At 43.0% G+C, this 18,171-nt stretch overlaps 2 protein-coding genes across 3 annotated transcripts in view; one reads left to right on the top strand and one right to left on the bottom strand.

The window, feature by feature from the left end:
- Positions 1–10,799, top strand: part of niban2a (niban apoptosis regulator 2a) — a 37,860-nt gene extending 27,061 nt beyond the window's left edge. Inside the window, exons 7-14 of the mRNA XM_076284789.1 lie at positions 1,732–1,836; positions 2,232–2,394; positions 3,720–3,907; positions 5,060–5,215; positions 6,000–6,113; positions 6,384–6,491; positions 7,320–7,431; positions 7,955–10,799. Coding sequence (XP_076140904.1) covers positions 1,732–1,836; positions 2,232–2,394; positions 3,720–3,907; positions 5,060–5,215; positions 6,000–6,113; positions 6,384–6,491; positions 7,320–7,431; positions 7,955–9,015 — 2,007 coding nt within the window. The 3' untranslated portion in view covers positions 9,016–10,799. The remainder of the gene's footprint in view (positions 1–1,731; positions 1,837–2,231; positions 2,395–3,719; positions 3,908–5,059; positions 5,216–5,999; positions 6,114–6,383; positions 6,492–7,319; positions 7,432–7,954) is intronic.
- Positions 10,800–11,006: 207 nt separating this feature from the next.
- slc31a2 (solute carrier family 31 member 2) lies at positions 11,007–17,910 on the bottom strand. Of its 2 annotated transcripts, none has more exons than XM_076284793.1 (4): positions 17,541–17,910; positions 14,892–14,958; positions 12,961–13,243; positions 11,007–12,232 (listed from the first exon to the last, which is right to left on the bottom strand). In XM_076284793.1, the coding sequence occupies exons 1-4, from the start codon at positions 17,544–17,546 to the stop codon at positions 12,064–12,066; spliced, it is 525 nt and encodes a 174-aa protein (XP_076140908.1). In that variant the 5' UTR covers positions 17,547–17,910; the 3' UTR covers positions 11,007–12,063. The 2 variants fall into 2 exon arrangements, with proteins under 2 accessions (XP_076140908.1, XP_076140909.1); XM_076284794.1 differs by lacking the exon at positions 17,541–17,910 and adding an exon at positions 15,135–17,515.
- Positions 17,911–18,171: the final 261 nt, after the last annotated feature.

The following is an 18,171-nucleotide window of genomic DNA, read 5'->3' as shown; positions in this document are numbered from 1 at the left end:
TGATTTCCTTGTGAGCTCCCAAGGATCAGAGTTAATCTACCCTGTTGGGCAAGAGGAGGTGGACATTTCCCTCTTTACTTGCCTCAATTTCGCAACTAATTAGTCGTCAGCCATGGTTTCAACACTACCTCTGCCAACCTTAATTATATACACACACAAACACATGTATGCACGCACAAACACACACACACACACACACGCATGCATGCGCACACACACACACACACACACACACACACACACACACACACACACACAGTCACACACACACACACACACACACACACACACATACGCACACATGTACACACACATACAGTACACACACACACACACACACACACACAGGGATGGGCAAATTTACATCAAAATATATTTTCAAATAAAATATCAAATACCTTAATTTTAAGTGTATCAACATGAACTACAAAATTCAGTAGCCACGCCATGTATCAAAATAGAATACTGTATATTTGTATTTTGTATTTGTAAAAATACTCTTTAAAGGGAGCATAAAATGACTTTGTAAACCTTCCATATCTGTCTATTTAATCTATTCCTTCATCACTACACTGAATCCGTTGATAGAGTGGGCAGCGTTTAACAACTTTTCTCTGCTTATGAGGCATGCCATAAATCTGCAAACAGTCAACAGATCAACTATGCTGACCTGCCTGTAACATCTCATAGCCTACTGTCAGAGATGTACTCACAAAGTCACAACTGAACTTGTCAAGTGGTACAAATTAACCACTGAACCTACTGAGAGCCACAGAATGGGCTCCCAATCCAATGCAGCAACCCAATTCAGTTCTATTACCTTACAATAACAACTTCAAACTCATGGTACACTGACACAGAGAATATATATATATATATATCTGTGTTATTCTCTGTGTCAGTGTACCATATATATATATATATATATATATATAGCATATAGAGATATGTTAAATGAGGTTATATTGACGCCAATGGGCATAGATATGGATGATATGTGAGCAAACTTTTTGAGCAATGTTGCAGGGGAACCACATACCTGTTTCTATGTGTTTTTTTAAAATTAAAGTTCTAATGAAATTAATGGTTAAAGATCTCAAGAAACTTGAGGTTGGTGTGTGTGTGGGGGGGGGGGGGTATTGTGTGTGTGAGGAACCTACACATTACTCATCTTGCACTGGATCATCTTGCTGAATCTCAATATTTTTAAAATACAAAAATACACACCTACAAAGTATTTTGATACAAAATATATAGTAATTTTCTTAAATTTACAGTAATAAAATACAAATGACAAAATATGTATTTTAAATACATGTATCATAAATATTGCCTATCCCTGCACACACACACACACACACGCGTGAACGTTTTTGAACACACCTACACCTGCATTCAAACTTCAAAGGTGCTTTGAGTTGCCCTTTTTAAAAGACGGCATTGCCCCATCTAGAGCCACACCCTTTGCATGTCATCACCTCTTCATCAGTTGATGACCTCAATTAGGGATGGGTGCACTCAGTGTTGTGGGATGTTGAACGTAATAGAATTCAACAATTCAAAGGGTGCCAATTTCAAATGATGTAGCTCTTATAACGAAATGCTTACCCTCTATGTGTGTGTGTGTGTGTGTGTGTGTGTGTGTGTGTGTGTGTGTGTCTGTGCCTGTGTGTGTGTGTGTGTGTGTGTGCCTGTGTGTGTGTGTGTGTGTGTGTTTGTGTGTGTGTGTAGATCCTGGCTAACCTGGTTATGGAGACCCTGCTCCCTGAGCTGAGGACTGCGATTGGCCCCCGGCTGAAGGGCAAACTGCAGCAGAGACAGAGGAACTGGATTCTGGTGAGGACTGCCCTCCTTTGACCTCCACTCATTTGGTTGAAACTGTGTTTGGAGATGAATAGTCCAGTATCCTTCTAGTCGGGTAATAGGTTGAGCTTTGGGAAGCATGGTCCTTTACTTCTGTCCTTGTGTCCTTTGTGTTCCAGTAGACCTACTCTAATGTCTAATCGCTTAAAAAGCCACACTTCACTTTGATTCAATGTGACATGAAAAAATCTGTACACTTTTCTTACTGTATGTAATGGTTTTGCGTGTGTGCGTGTGCGTGTGTGTGTGTGTGTGTGTGTGTGTGCGTGTGTGTGTGTGTGTGTGTGTGTGTGTGTGTGTGTGTGTGTGTGTGTGTGTGTGTGTGTGTGTGTGTGTGTGTGTGTGCGTGTGTGTGTGTGTGTGTGTAGGTCTCAGATGCAGTGTACAGGCAGGTGCTGTCCCAGACGCGGGCGAGGCATGAGGCGCTGGTGCAGGTGTGTGAGTCCCAGCGCCCCCGTCTGGATGCTGCGCTCCGCACAGACATGGACCAGATCATCACCTCCAAAGAGCACGTCACCGGCAAGATACGCTGTAAGGGCTCCACACACACACACACACACACACACACACACACACACACACAGACACACACTTCATACTCATCATACTCAAATACCTGGGTTGGATAAATGTCATATTATGCACATACAGAAATAAACCATCTACTCGAGTGACATCTGATATGGACACTCAAAGAATCAAATCAATACGTGTTGAAATATAAACACATTGGCCAATAAACACGCAGCATATAAAACATTGCATACATTCCAAACACACCTGTGGCATGTTGAATGTCAGACGCCTAATGACGTATAATAATAATCAGACATAGTAGATTTACTGGTCCTGAAAAGACAGGTAAAGGATTGAACTCCTCTCTGGTAGTGCTGGCTTGCAATAACTGGTCTAAATTGTCAACCAACAGTGCCATTGTGAGACCACAACAAGAAGTTCTGCAAAGGAAACCTGCTTGCTTGGCTTTCTAGATATTGATATTGGTTGTATCGAGTTGTTGTGGTAAGGAAACCAGCTCGTCCTGGCTTGCTGGATATCAGCGTTTTTCTGGGCCATTCAGGCTTCCCCCTGAGCGGCGTTTGTGCGTGATTTCTTCCTGTGTGGACCAGAGAGAATGGCCACCTGGCACAAGAAGGATTTCCATTGTGTTCAAAACCTCAGTTTTCAATCTCACGTTTCATGCCAGCCTACTGACACTCCCAGGCCTGACACTTAATATTCTTTATTGTTTCTCTCTCTCTCTCTCTCTCTCTTTCTCTTTCTCTCTCCTGATCTCTGTGTCTCTAGCTCCCTATTTAATCAAGTAGCCTGACTGCATTCTAGTGACTCTGGCAGTGTAATATCCATTGCCAATAAAATGCAAAACAGCATTGTTCATGATGGGGTTTGATTGGCATGGTTCATGTTTGAGTGACATCCATTGACCATAAGCAATACATTATCGAGACCAATTCAAATGTGTTTACAAAGTAACTGTTTCATATGTGTCATCGTGTGTATCTACGTATGTCGACACCTAAGCTTAAGCCGTTGTAAATTCAGCTTCACCATTGTGTGTGTCTAGTACCACTGAAATGAAACAGGCCACATATTTGAACACTGACATACTGAGGTGCATTCAAATTCAGGAAACGTTTGTGGTAAATATGTTAAATTTGAACGATTTGGTATAAACATTTAATTTTAACAGTAACCCTTCACATACTGTATGTTCGCGGAGAAGTACCTCAAGCGTTCACGGATAACTGTTTGGAATGTTCGACTATGTTTGTGAATTTGAATGCACCTCTGGTACACGTATGCTTATTGATGTCTCCCCCGGCCCCTCTCTCTCCCAGCGCTGGTGTGGCCCCGAGCGGAGCAGCTCCTGCGGGGCAGCGTGCAGCCGTTCATCAGCTCCATCCTGGAGGCCCTCATGGAGCCCACCAGCCGCGGCTTCGCCGAGGTGCGCGACATCTTCTTCCGGGAGGTGGTGGAGGTCAGCAAGAACACGCTTAACCAGGGAGGCAAAGACAAGCTGGGCGAGGTGAGAGCACGACTTGGAGTCAGGACATAGGGTGTTATGGCCCTGGGTGGACGGGGATGTTTGTGACAAGGGGGTTAAAGTTACCAAGAATAGTCTTGGTTTTTCTATGATGAGCCAGGTGATGAAGTCTCTGGTATGTTTGTGTGTGTCAAAGTCCTTTGCTGTGTGTTTTTGTTTTCCCTTGCTTTTGTGTCAGTGTGTATGGAACATCAGAACCAGAGTATTGCAGGAAAGGATGATGAGTAGGACTGACGTTCCTGTACACAAACAACACTGACACCCCTAGCAGTACTGACCACTGTGTGGATTGGTGTTAATATCTGCTTTGTACATGAAAGGACCAATGACTATGACTAGAAGTTTCATATTTCACCTTTTCTGTTTTTTGAGAGTATTAAATGACTGAGGCGAATGTATGCATGCAATACCTCTCAGCACACTAATACCATACCCCTATGGCATTCAGCTGATATAGGATACCTAGTGTTAATCCTAGACTGTCAAACAGTAAAAGGCAGGACTGAGGCAAAAGTCCCCTCCTCTCCTTTCTGTGCATGCTGAGTCCTTCAGATGCTTTGTAGCCAGTATTGATCCCAGGGTGCCGTGCGGTAGTCTGAGTCCGCACAGACACAACGCAGCTGGCAGCTCTCCCTGCTGGTCTAGCCTGGAAACAGCACTCATCGATCAGTGAGCTGAACAGCGGCCGGCACTGTGCACTGCCGATCCATCAGCCCGCTAACTGACTGCTGCAGGGGATAACTCATGGTCCGAACTCTGATCCAGTCCAGCCCCTGTGGCAGCACTTCTGCCCATATATGACCTGGTCTAACCCACTCAGCTTCAGCCAGGGCTGGAGACGACTGGGTCGCTCAGTGGAGCAGGATTAGGGTCATGCTTGCTTCTGCACTGCAATCTAGTACACTGCACAGCATCAGCACACTGATGTGCTTCCTACGGCTTTACAAAATGTATTCAGGTTTTAATTTTCTGATAGTCATTTGAAATATTAAGAATCCATTTGGCTAATTGTTTGCGTATGTGACAGGAAATTTATTTGCAGGTGTACCAGTATTTTTTTGTGCAAACTGTTTTTACTGCTCGCATATATAGTATATGTAATGTATTTGTGGTCGTGTGTGTCTGTGTGTTTAGCACATGGAGAAGCTGTCCATGCTGGCCTTCCACCCGGTCAAGATGCGCAGCTGCTATGAGAAGGTGGAGCAGCTGAGTCTGGACGGCCTGCAGCAGCGCTTCGACTTCTCCAGCCCCTCCGTCTTCATCCACAGGGCCCAGATCCTCATGAGGGAGGTCAGTCCATCTGTCCATCCTCCATCTATCAGTTCACTTTATACGTCCATCCATCCATACCTCTGTTCATTCATCCATCTATCTCTTTATCCATCAGTTCCCTCTATCCATCCATCCATCATTTTACTTTATCTATCTGGCCATCCATACCTCTGTCCACCAACCCATCTCTTCCTCCATCACTTTGAACATATATCCATCTCTGTCAATCCATCAGTTGACTCTATCTATTCATCCATCCATCCCTCTGCCCGTCCATTCATCTATCCATCCCCTCTATCCATCCCTCTGTGTTACTATGTAAAGTGAATGGGCTGCTTTGAGCTCTAGTCTGTTTTGAAATCCGTGACTCTCATAAGACTGAGCAGCACAGTGTGGAGCCACCATTGAGTCCTACGTAGTGTTTATCAAAAGCTGCAGTGCCTGCACTGTGATGTTATTCAAGCCCACTGGGATAGATTAGGATGATGATGATGATGATGATAATGATGATGATGATGATGGTGATGATGATGATATTCTGTACGCAACTTCTGCTGAAGGATTGCATGCAGCTGAGAGATAGAATCAGGCTTTGCCCATGACACAGATGTCCATGTACTGTTAAGGTAGTGCTGACACCCAGTGGAAAGAGTGGGAATTGCATTGAAACTGTCTGGGAAAGGCTGCCATTATGGCAATGCCATGCCAGTCTGTGTAGTCCTCTGCCTTGCCTCACCTCCACTGATGAATTAATGATCAGATTAAATGATAACACAATGTTTTGTCTCGTGCTCTCCTCTAGGAGATGGATAATGCCGTGTACACCTTTGAGCAGATGTTCCATCAGGCTCTGGGGTCGCAGGAAGGCGACAACATGTGTAAGGCCATTCAAGGCTGCCAGGACAGAGTGTTAAAGGTACAAATACACACACACACACACATCCACAAACACATATGTAGATGTACACATATGCACATGCATTAATTCTGCACACACCATTGCAGGCATATATGACAGTGCCACCCCAAGGTGACTCCAGTGAATGTCACACTTTTAATCTTGTAGAAGAAGCCCTAGAGGCAGACCAACATGTAAAATATTTATCATAAACTAAATGAAAATTGGTGTGCCTGCAGTTGGATTGTTGTCGTTTGATATTCTGTGTGCCGTGTGTCCTCCTTATAGAAATACGACTATGACAGTAGCAGTGTGCGCAAGAAGTTCTTCAGGGAGGCACTCCTGCAGATCATCATTCCATTCATGCTCAAGCAGCTCGCTCCATCCTTTGCCAATGTAAGTGTACTTGTGGGTACAGGTAGTCTGGGCACTATAACATTTTATGATGCATTTTTGTTAGGGCAGGTACTGTTTGATACAGGTATGATTTCTTGAATTTCTTAAATACTCGGGTCACAGTCTATAATGATGTGGTTCCACTTTCATTTGCACTTACCATACAAGGCAGTCCTGCAGTTTGAGATAATGATTTGATATTCAAATCATAATGTGGCCAGGTGGACATAAAGAGCATAGTATATCATATCATGTCTCGTGACTTTTATAGCTCTTGACACTCCTAGTGTTCCATACAGTGGTGTAGAGTGTCCTGTATGAGTGTTAACTGTTCCAGTTTTGGTCGGCATATGTGCTATCCACATGCTTGATGGTGTTTTATGCTCCCAACGTCGTCTTCCAGGCAGCGCTGCCACCGTCGACTTAAAGGCACCTTATCCTAAACCTAACCCCAACCCTAACCTTAACCCATGCCTAACCATAGCGCCTTGAAGACAACGTTGGGGGCATAAAACACCAAAAAACTATCCGCTCAGCTGCTGCTGTTTAAAATGCAGGAATGTTTTTGTTTGTCTGAAAGACTGCAATGTGGGTTAAAGTTTCAGTTGAACACTTCATTTCTGTCTCAGACTCTGTCAGTCCTATCCCCAGCTGCTATGTTGAGGATTGTGATTATGAAGTAAGTGTAGTTAGGGCTAGTGAATGTTTGGATACTTGCGGTACCATGAGTACCCGTGGATGAGCTTTTGCTTTTAGCACTTGATGAAGCGCTCGCTGTCCCATGTCCCAGCCTGTGTCAGTGACCGCGTGTGCCTGTCTCATCCCCAGGATCTGCCGAGGTTTCAGGAGCTCATCTTTGCGGACTTCTCTCACTTCATCCTGGTAGAGAACGTGTTTGAGGAGGTGGTGCTGCAATCTGTCACCAAGGACATCATGATGGGTAGGCTTGCACTGTCCTCTCTGTCTTCTGCCGCAATCCTACCTAATTCTGCTCAAGTATTGAAGGGAGATTATTTCCATTCTATATGACTGAAATGAATCAGTTCTGTTTAACGTTTTCTGATTAATAAACTGTTCAGATGATTAAAATCTTTTGGTGATGGCGCAAAGCCTGCCTTGTAGTTAATACTGTTGAGGAGTTAATACTTTACAGCACACATGAGATGTATAAAGTTAGTGGTTGGTTGATATTTTCCAGAATGATTTGCATTAGAGCTCATCCATGAACATATTTGTATTCCTCACTGGAAATATTTGTGGCAAAGATGGACTGATCTTTATAGATGCCACTTTTGAGCTGACAGAGTTATAAACGTATTTATTGCCTATTTTAATATTTGCATGCAAGTGAATCATGAATGATTAAGTCATGAAGTCACGGATGACTAGGTCATGAATGACCATTACTAATGGAACTGTGCATATTACACATTAACTAAATCTTTCTTTTTCTCTGACCACAGCCGTGAAGGAGGCAGCCGTCCAGAGAAGACACAACCTGTACAGAGACAGCATCATCATGAGCAACAGTGACCCCAACCTGCACCTGCTGGGGGAGAACGCGGTGGACTGGAGCCAGGAGTACGGCGGCGACGACAACGAGCAGGACGGCTCCTTCGTGATGCTCAGGGACGCAGGGCCAGGGGGCAGTGGCAGGAAGCGCCGGCAGGTGGTCTCCATGATCCAGCTGGATGGCATGCCGCTGGCCTACGAGTCCTGCATGGAGGTGCCCGGCGTGGAGGGCATCCCGGAGGAGAGCGAGGCCATGATGGAGGAGGCGGAGTCGGAGTCCCTCGACATACCCTCGTCCCCCACCACCACCACTGCCCTTATAGAGGCCGCTATGCCATTCTGTGAGCCAGAGCCAAAGTCCCCTGACAGTATCCAGGAGATCCGAGCTCTCATCAACCCAGGGGTGGAGATGGTGGTTCCGGTTGAGAACACTGAAGAACCAGATGGACCCGTCCTGACTAATGGAGTTGAGTCTTTGGAGGAGAGAGAGGAGGAGAAAGAGGAGGAAAAAGAAGAGGAGAAAGAAGAGGAGGAGAAGGAGAAGGAGGAGGAGGAGGAGGAGGAGGAGAGTGGAGCCACAACAACAGCAGAAGAGGAAGCTGAAGACGCGGTCGCCTCATGTCAGGAAATGGAAGAAGAACAGGAAGTACAGACCCCAGCAGCCAGCTCGCAGGAGAGTGAGGCGGCCGTGGAGTCGCAGGTGATGCAGGAGGACCAAGATGCCCAGCTGCCAGCAGAGATCGACGCCGCTGCCGTTGCCCTCGACTCTGACTCGAATTCCAGCCCGCGTCACCACGACGACAGTGGCTTCCAGTCGCCAACGAACGAGGCAGTTGAGGAAGAGGAAGAGCAGCGTGAGAAAGAGGAGAGCCGGTCAGTGGGCGAGGTGGTTAAAGCGAGCGTGGTCGACCCTGAGGAGGTCGTCCTGGAGGTCGGGCAGCCACAGGTGCCAGAGGCCTCCCCCAGTGAAGCACTGCAAAACGGGGAGCACACAACAGACATTCTCCTGTGATGTCCCAGAAGCACAAAGGATGGATGTGGACATGTTATTTTTGAAATTTCTTTCAGTACCTTTTTTTGTTTTAAACTGACAAAGTTGACCTGGGAATTGCCCACATTTCTCAGCAGCAAAATATTTTATGTTTCCTTCTTTCTTTTATTTCCATCTGTTTACTTTTCAATTTCCTTTTCTGTTTTAACCTGCAGCGATAGATGTTTTTGTTTTCTGATGTTTCCTTGCTTAAAATGTAATTTTATATTTAAATTTTCCAGCTTATTTGAAATATATAAGCATATTTATTATTCTTTTTGTACCACCACAGTATATAGGTGGTGCCCGACTGGTATTGGTATCTAATCCAGATCACTGAGAAGACTATCATCATCATCTTAACACTTCAATACAGTTTCACTAAAAAAAACTCCAATTTCTATCTGTCACCTGCTCTTACTTTGTCTAGTCACTGAATGTATTGTAAATGTAGAATAGGGTCCATTCACTGAGAATGTTTCTGCCTTAGCATATAGCATAACCAGTCACTGGTGTGAGGGTTGGTACAGTGTGTAGGGAAATGGTAGTCCTGATGATTGCAGGTGTTACATCAAGAGGTTTGCCACTCTTAATTAATTGTTGGAGATTTGTGTTCTTCCCAGAGAAATTATTCTGACAATTTGACAAAATTCCTATAAAAGGCTTAGTGTTTGTTACTGTGTGTGTAGTTACATTATCATTTTTTTTACCTTACTGTAGCTATGAAAACTTTACATTTGTTGATATGCTGTACTAAGGACATGAGAGCTCCTCTTTTGTTAAATATTTTTATCATCATATTATTTTTATTATTTATAATGTGTTTGCTTTCATTTCAGCTATAATTTACCTCTGCTATTCAGTTTAGATTTTAGTTTCCAGAGGACCAAACTTAATTAGCAGACTTTTCATACTAATTTCATACATTAAGTTTTGGATTTGTAACCATTTTCTATCTTACACGCTGTTCCATGCCAACTCATGTGATGCCAGTACACCAGACTCACAGAACCTGATAATGTTTATTGATGGAGCACTTATCATTTATTTTCCCCCATGGCCTTGTAAGTCTTAGGCAGAAATGTGTGCAGGCCAGAGAAAGAATGTGAGAAAATGGCATGCATACAGTTGAGCCGCATACACAGATGTGGCAGGTGCCGTTGGTTGTGTAAATAGGCCAAGGCAAGATGAGGTCACCCGAAGCTCATATCACAACTTCACTCAAACACCTGCTGGGTGCAGGAGTAGAGGAGCTTGTCTAATCTATATACCCACACTTGCAACTCAGCTTTTGCATGTCTGTCGGGCTGTACGAGATGAAAAGCCCTGGCAAACTGCAGCCCTTTAGGGAGAGCGTAACGCTGTTCTGGAATGTTCTATGGGCTTTGGTTGTAACTTATGAATGATGCTCGTATAGTAGAATGACTGACTCCTTATGCATTTTACAGATTGTTTGGATGTTTTGGTCTGGTACATGTCAAGTGCCACTTTTGTGGCCAGATTGCTTCTGACTGTTTTCACGGGGACTGCCATTTGTGCAGAATGGTCCTCAGCTTAAGTGCAAATTAATTTGTGTAATTGTGTTTCTGTAAACAGGATGCCAGGATGTCGGGAGCATTAGAGAGGAATGTCAGATTGATCATTTCTGTTCTTATTTATTACTACAACTCTAAGCAGCTGCAGCTGCATCACATCTGTTGCTTTTCCTTTTGGCTCTTGTATCAAATATGCCAGAAAGTGAATAATTAAATATGAATGCTTTTTAATGTTTGCCTATTCATTGTGTCTTTCAGTGTTTATAATCAACTTCAATTAAATGAAAGGTGATTACTAAATGACTCAAAATCTATACTCTCTAATTACTTTCACAGTTTTCACAGTAGGCAAATGAACAGTTCTCATAAAATAACTAAATGTACAGTATGGCCATCCAACATACAGGGGAAATCAAATCTGAGAGGGAGACAAACGGCAACTAGTCATTTCAGTTTAATCACAGCAAACCACAAAACAAGCCAAAAATGCACAAGCCTGTGACACCAACGATAACAATATATCCATGGTAGTGTCACGGCAGTAGTGGTCACAAAATCCAGTGCTTGTCAGTTTACTTCATGTTTAGGATCACAAAGTTAGGGAGACTTTGTAAGTCAAATGAGCATGGAAGAGTACTGAAGACTTACTAAAAAGGGTAACAGTCAGATAGGCTGTGTTCTATTTCCACTTGGTTATTTAGGCTAAAAGCCAAGACAAGTCAGATAAAGTACAACTACATTACATGTAGCCTACATTACAACCAGTTGGAATTAGAAAAAAATACGTCAGTACCTTTCAAAGTCACAAGATGTACTGTAAACCTGCTGATTGTTGGCAGATTCAAACGTTTAAACTTGGTGCTGGTGATTAATTAACTAAGGCCACGCGGTGTGTTCTTTCCGCTTTTCTTTCTCCATTCAATTCTGAGGACTAGCACATTTGGCTTTTCCCCACCCAAGTACATACAGAGCTGACAAAGGGCCCAAGTTTACAGCATTGCAACATGCAAGTCATGAGCCATCACTCCACTGTAATAAAAAAAAAAAACTCACAGCCATACAAACAAGAGCTGTATACTTTCAGTACAGGCCATTAAATATCATTACACCAAGGTATAGGCAGCATTGTACACTTCACTTCCACTGGATGTGATTATGTACATGAGATGTTTTTGGACCACAGAAAAGGTACTGTGCCTTTGAAACACCTTTTTCTATGACGTTCAGTTTCATGTCTGAAATAATTCAAAGGCCAAAGCACCTCAGAGCAGAGTAACCATAGACCTCTCTGTCTCAAATCCACATTAACCTCAGTGCCACCAAAGTATTTAGCAACATGTATCAACACGCCTTCTCTTCATGTTCGAACAGTACTCTTGACCCAACAGCAAACAGTCAACAGCGGTATTTTTTACAGTGTCTAACACAAGAGCATCGGAGACTCTCCTGTAAGTGTCCTCAATCAAGCGTTCTAGTGAGTCTCCTCTCCTGGTCTTTATTCCACTTTAATGAGCAGCGGGAAGGCCAGGAAGTAGCCAAGAACTGAGCCCACGATGACCCCTAGGAAGATCCAGACGTTGTAGGTCATGACGCAGAGCATGAGCATGTAGCCCAGGGTGACCTGCACGATGTGGAGGATGGTCTGGAGCCCATGCTGGAGCCAGCTGTGGGAGAGAGGAGAGATGAGTGAGCAGAGAGATATTACAGTGTAATGCCAGCCAAGCCACATGGGTTAGAGCAGTGTTGAAGGGGTTGAAGAGAGGACAATCTTCTTACACAGTTACTGTTATCTTAGGTTACACTTTACTTGACAGTATCGACATAAGAGTGACATGACACAGTCATGAACGTGTCATAAACCAGTCATAAACGTTTATGACATAACGCTTCTGTCATTAAGTGTCATTCGGTTTTTGTCATAACAAGTTAGGGTTAGGGTTAGAGTTCAAGTGTCATGACAGTGTCATGTGTTCATGACAGTGTCATGTCACTCTAATGTAGATAAAGTGTTACCCTATCTTCTCATTCATTCATTCATACAATGTATGCAAGGTTAAAGTATCTAGGACTCATTTCCTTACCATGCTGTGGTTAGATATGTTTTACATTTATGACAGTTTCCCACTGTAAATAAAGTGAAACGCTTCTGATAATGCTACAGCTTAGCAATGCTCTACTGTAAAACACAGGTAAAAGTTGGAAAAACTTTCAGAGCCCAAGAGCCAAATATAAATCCTTAAATAAATTATAAAACATTCTTCCTTTTTACATGGCTATAGGATCCAAGGATATTATCCATTATACCAGTTCATCAAGGCTCTCAATGGAAAGGATCTCGCTTAGATCAGGAAGTATACCAACCAGAGATGAACAGACTATTGGTCCACCCTACCTGTTCAAGCTGGAGCTGGTAGCAGTGTTGGCGCCGTTGGCAGGATTGAGGGTGGACTCTGAGGGGCTACTGGCCAGAGCGGTGATGCTCTCATGGCTCTCCAACTGGGGTGAGAGGCAGGCTGGCTGAGGGGAGAAACATCTGCCCTCTGTAGGTGAGTAAGGTGCAGGGAAGGGAGGAGGACCAGGGGCTTCAGAACGCTGGCTCAACCCCACTTTCCACACCTTGAGCAGCTCGTAAAAAACGGTGAGCAGCAGCACCACGAAGACTGACAGCACCATCCCTGCAAGGATGGAGAGAATGTGACCAGAGGATGACCTAAGACAGAACCAGGCAGGCAAATATTCCAAAATAGCTATACTATTTATTTGATATCCAAGAAATTAAGAAATGAGCCTCCAAACACACCAAAAATACCTTTCTTTAAGGAACGCACCAACTTTTTGGGAAATTTGCTTATTTTCCTTCTACCCCTGAGTTAGATAAGAAGATAAATAGCTTTTAGCTAAAAGGGAGCTATAGGCTAACTGAGGTGATACAGCGTCAGACAGAGACACGAACGAGCAGAGAGGGTTATGTAATCACTTATCTAATTTTGGGGTAGACTAGAACTAAGCTAATTTACCAAAAAGTGTGCATGCACCTTTAAGACTGAAATTATGTTTAATTCTGACAGCTATTGTCTTTAGTTTTGATAGGATTTTTAAATAATTTATGCATTACTAACCCAAGACACAGGAGGCTCTCTAATTGCTGTTGGTGACAAAATGGAAAGTGGAACATGTGCACCATATGTTCTACTGTCTCTGTAAACTCAACCAAGATGCTGGCAAAGCATGACGCCAATGTCCTCAGTGGTTTCAAGGTGATGCCATGCATGTTAGAACAGATCAAAACAAGCCAGCACATATTTGTTGGCCTACACACAATGCAATCAGGATTCAGTTCTGCTGATGTACAGTAGTTACCATAAACATGAAGCATTGCTGTGGAAGAGTAGCTTGCTCACAGCAGTCTGTGAGATAACCAAAGAATACTGGTTGGCCCTGTTTTCTGCCAACTGTGCAAAAAACACATTGGCATTTTCCTTTTTTTCCTAAGGAAATCCTACATCAACATCCATCCAAGTCACAACAACATGCAGGTCTAGACAGCTTCAGAGTGGCAAACAAGGCTCTGTAAAGTTAGTTATATGCCCTGAAATCAAGGAACAATGCCCTACAGTATTTATTGTTAAGCAATAAATCTGAATAAATAAAAATCTCACAAGGTATAATTGATAGAGTTGGCTAAAAATGACAGTGTGTTCCAAATATTCCAAACATTTTTTATAACAGTATTTATGTACATTAACACGTTGGATCTAGCCTGGGTGAACCCAGACAGACCTGTTAGCAAATCTGAATTTGCTCTGCATGTCCGTCTAGAAAGGATCCCACTGACGCCTGTTTGGATCAATATGGCAAAGGTTCCTTCGATCCAAATCACTGTATATGGAAAGCTAAGCCTATGCTAAGTTGGCCTCTTGGAAAAAAAAGGCACCAGTACCAGGTAACAAATGAGTGCTAAACATGGTGATTAACTGCTGTCTGTGTTAGCATATCGTAGACACTGTTGTTGAATACTAGTCAGGGGCCGTAGAAGGGGGTCACTTGCGCTTCAGCCTGGTTGGTGCTCACAAAACAAGACGCAGAAGTCAAAAAGGGAGATCCAAGGTCTAACAAGAGCCAAGGAGCAGAACCGGAGCACTCAATGCTTAAAGTGTTTTTATTTGTGCAAACTGACTAACGTTTCGACGCCCATGCGTCTTCTTCAGAGTCAAAAAAAGGGGCCGTTATATGGTGTATATGTCTGTGACGTATGATGTTAGAATGAAGTCTCTAGGTGGGTGGTGTTTTTGGTCAAGCCTTTGATTAGCAAGCTGTGTGTACCTGCAGGTCCATGCACATCCCAGAAGTCAAACAGCAACGTGACGCTGCTTGAGGCCTCAAAGTGCATCTGTCAGAAGTAGAACAAAGAACAAAGCAGTGTCAGTGACAGCAATTAGACAGCAATATTCACAAATACAGGTTTACACACTTATTACCCCATTAAAGTATCCCATTTCAAGGTTCAAACTAAGGGTGGGAATCATGAGAGACATCTATTTCAATTTAATTTAGTTTTAAAATTACCTTTTTGCTCTTTGTGAATTTGGTCTTTACATGACACCATCTTCCATGAAAGTCAGATCTCCAGGGTTTACACAGTTTCACTGAGAAGTTGAACTACTACGCTTGAGGCTAAACATGTGATATCACCAGCTGCATACCTTCACAGGTGCAAAGTGTACCCTTTTAATCTGAGCCAATTCTGTTATTCTGTTCATACTTAACCTTCTTGGCTGTGCATGCTTGCACTCATTGCAATCCACTACAAGCAAAATGGCAAGGCCCTAGCTGGACCAATTATATCTGAAGAGGTAGGTTTACTCCACACAAACAACTTCACCTCCAAACCAAAACTCCAGATGCCAGACTGCCTCATTAAAGACCTATCTATTCAATGTTCTTGAAGATGCAGTTCTTGACTATAATCAAGTAAACTTGTATCAAATTGAGCGAAATAATCCACATGTTCCTTAAACTGTCTGTCCGATATGTGCGATCCTTTATCCTGCCCAGTCCATTCTCTGTAATTGGGAACAAAGTGTCTTGGACAAAAACTTGGAAAACTCCAATTTGGAATTGGAAACCTCCAATTTTTCACATAGATCTCAGATTTAATTATGCTCCCAGTGTAGCTGTCTGGCTGCTCTAGCTTTGTTTTTTTCCAAACCGACATTACTCTGTGACTGCCGGAAATTCTCCTTTAAGGTAATGATATATGCAACTTTTCAAGCAATGCTGCTGGGCAACCACATACATAGAGACACTGAAGACGGCATAGGCCGAAACGCGTCCATCTTGTGACATGCTTTCTTAAAAATTAGTTAAACCTTGAGAGTGTGTTTACTTTTTGTTTCATCCAGTCCTTCTTTTGTTTATGCACCCAAAATCCTCTTTTTGACATTGAGTTGAGCACACCTATTTCTTGCCAGGGCAACCACATCAGTTTCATTTATCTAATTAAATTGGATGACCATGACAACGTGCCTACTGATGATTTAAGTTCTCCAGAGAAGAAATTATTTAATATCAATGAGAATGTGCCAGAACCACAATGAGGAACATTGTGCAGCAACACTGCTCAAATAGCTGTCTTAGTATCAGCTACACCAGTGGTTCTCAAACTGGTGATACGCGAACTCTCGCTAGTGGTACTCACGGAGTCTCCAAGGTGTCTTTTTTTATAAAGACTTGACCATGCAAAACAGTATGTACAATGTAAAATATGTAGTTGAATTGGCCTACGCACCTGTTTTTAATGCCGGTCATAATGGTGGTACTTGGAGAGCCAATTGTTTTTGTGGGTGGTACTCATTGTGAAAAGTTTGAGAACCACTGAGCTACCCTATTTCAGCCAATCAACGATGAATGTAGTTGTATTTGAAGTGTAAAAAAGAATGGTGTCCTTGCTAGAATCAAAGACTACTCCTTTAAAATGCAATTCACATCAAAAAGTAATTTAAAGATACCAACAGAAGTACTCCACAGCATTTAGGCTACAGCTGAGGACACAAGTTTAAAGGTCATGGCACTGACTAATCTCAGCTCTTCCTGATATTCATTTCCTGATGTTTCCTCCAGCTGCTCAAATCAGCAATGTCAATGGCTCGCATATTCTCGTGACAGACACCGTTCTTTCCCCATCATGTGAGAATTGAGACAGACAGTGCTGTGTAACTCAACAGGTCACGCCTCTCTACTTTATGGACAAAAAACACTGGCAAATGCAAATGGTCTTTGGTTATTTGGCAAATTTGGTTAAATGGCATACTACACTTAGACTGCATTGGACAACTGCACTAATGTATTGTATGAAGGTGCATGGTAGGCTGATTACTGCGGTCACATTATGTGATTCTACCTGACTTTCAAACTTGCTAATGTGGGAGCTCAGAGGTGGACTGCCTTGGGGTGACTGCCTTTGGTAAGCTCATCACCAGTCCAAGATCCACCAAAACCGTGAAATGATGTGACCTTATGGCCAAGCTGAAACTGATCGATGACTCGTAGCAAAGGAATGCAACATTCAATCGACTTAGACTTCCGCTTAGAATAAAATTCAGTCAATCACAAATTCTCAATAGGATAATTTTATGGTCCTTTATGTATGTAGTAGGTATTAGGCTACCCCAAGTGTTAGCCAACTTCTATGTCAATCTTATACAACTTGCATTACTGCCAACAACTAAGCTGTAGCCTCAAACAATATGGCACATCCACAAACCACCACTGGCTTGTTTTGACTTCCATGCATTACACAATTAGCCTACATGTAGGCCTAGATTGTGTGAATATTTATGTTCCGTTTTTTTTTTTCAAATCTCTGGAAGCAAACGCATTTCTTTTGACAGATTAATGTAGCCAGATGCTCGTCATGTAGCCACAACAGAACTGTAACAATTTATTACAAAAAATAGTGCTGATGGGACTTACAGACATGCTCAACTTTGCAGCAATTTAGTTATCGAATTCCTGTCGGTTCGGCGCTATGAAACAGATCACAGCGAACGCAGCTTGTTGTCCTCCTCAAATATGCAGCGTTGGAGCCAGTTGTCCCGTTATTGTAGACCGAAGTGCGGTGCGGTGTGTTGCATGTTGCAGTGTGGAGGAACTTGAGAATAGAACAGAACAGAACAAAACAGCGTGCGGTAAGCGCGTTACGTATTAATAGGCCGCTAGGTCTGATGGTAGTTGAAGTCAATTTGAGTAAGATGCATGTCGCCTGTATTTCCCTTCAACAATGTTGTTGAATATGTTCAGTATGAAAACTATTCGTAGTGCATTTTTCTTTGAGTTCGTAACTACGGAGAGAGTACAAATGCTGACATACACACACAAACCATATTATGTAAAAAGGAGAGGAAATGCCCTTTTATGGCTGGTTCTGCATAACCACACTGGTCCAGTAGCCTAGCCTACTGCTCAAATAGGCTACGGCCTTTTCGCGGTGAACCATACAGCGTTTCTGCAATAATTTGGAGCACACCCAATGATATATTAATTATATCTTTACCTGCCAAGTATGCAGTTAATATTTTGTAATTTCGTAAGGACTCCAAATCAG

The sequence above is a fragment of the Alosa pseudoharengus genome, unplaced genomic scaffold (assembly GCF_046254945.1).
Source record: "Alosa pseudoharengus isolate Yale_2024_CS ecotype anadromous, Long Island Sound unplaced genomic scaffold, YU_APseudo_1.1 YU_APseudo_1.1_scf_14, whole genome shotgun sequence".
NCBI lineage: Eukaryota > Metazoa > Chordata > Actinopteri > Clupeiformes > Clupeidae > Alosa > Alosa pseudoharengus.
This window is presented reverse-complemented; position numbering and strand designations above follow the sequence as displayed.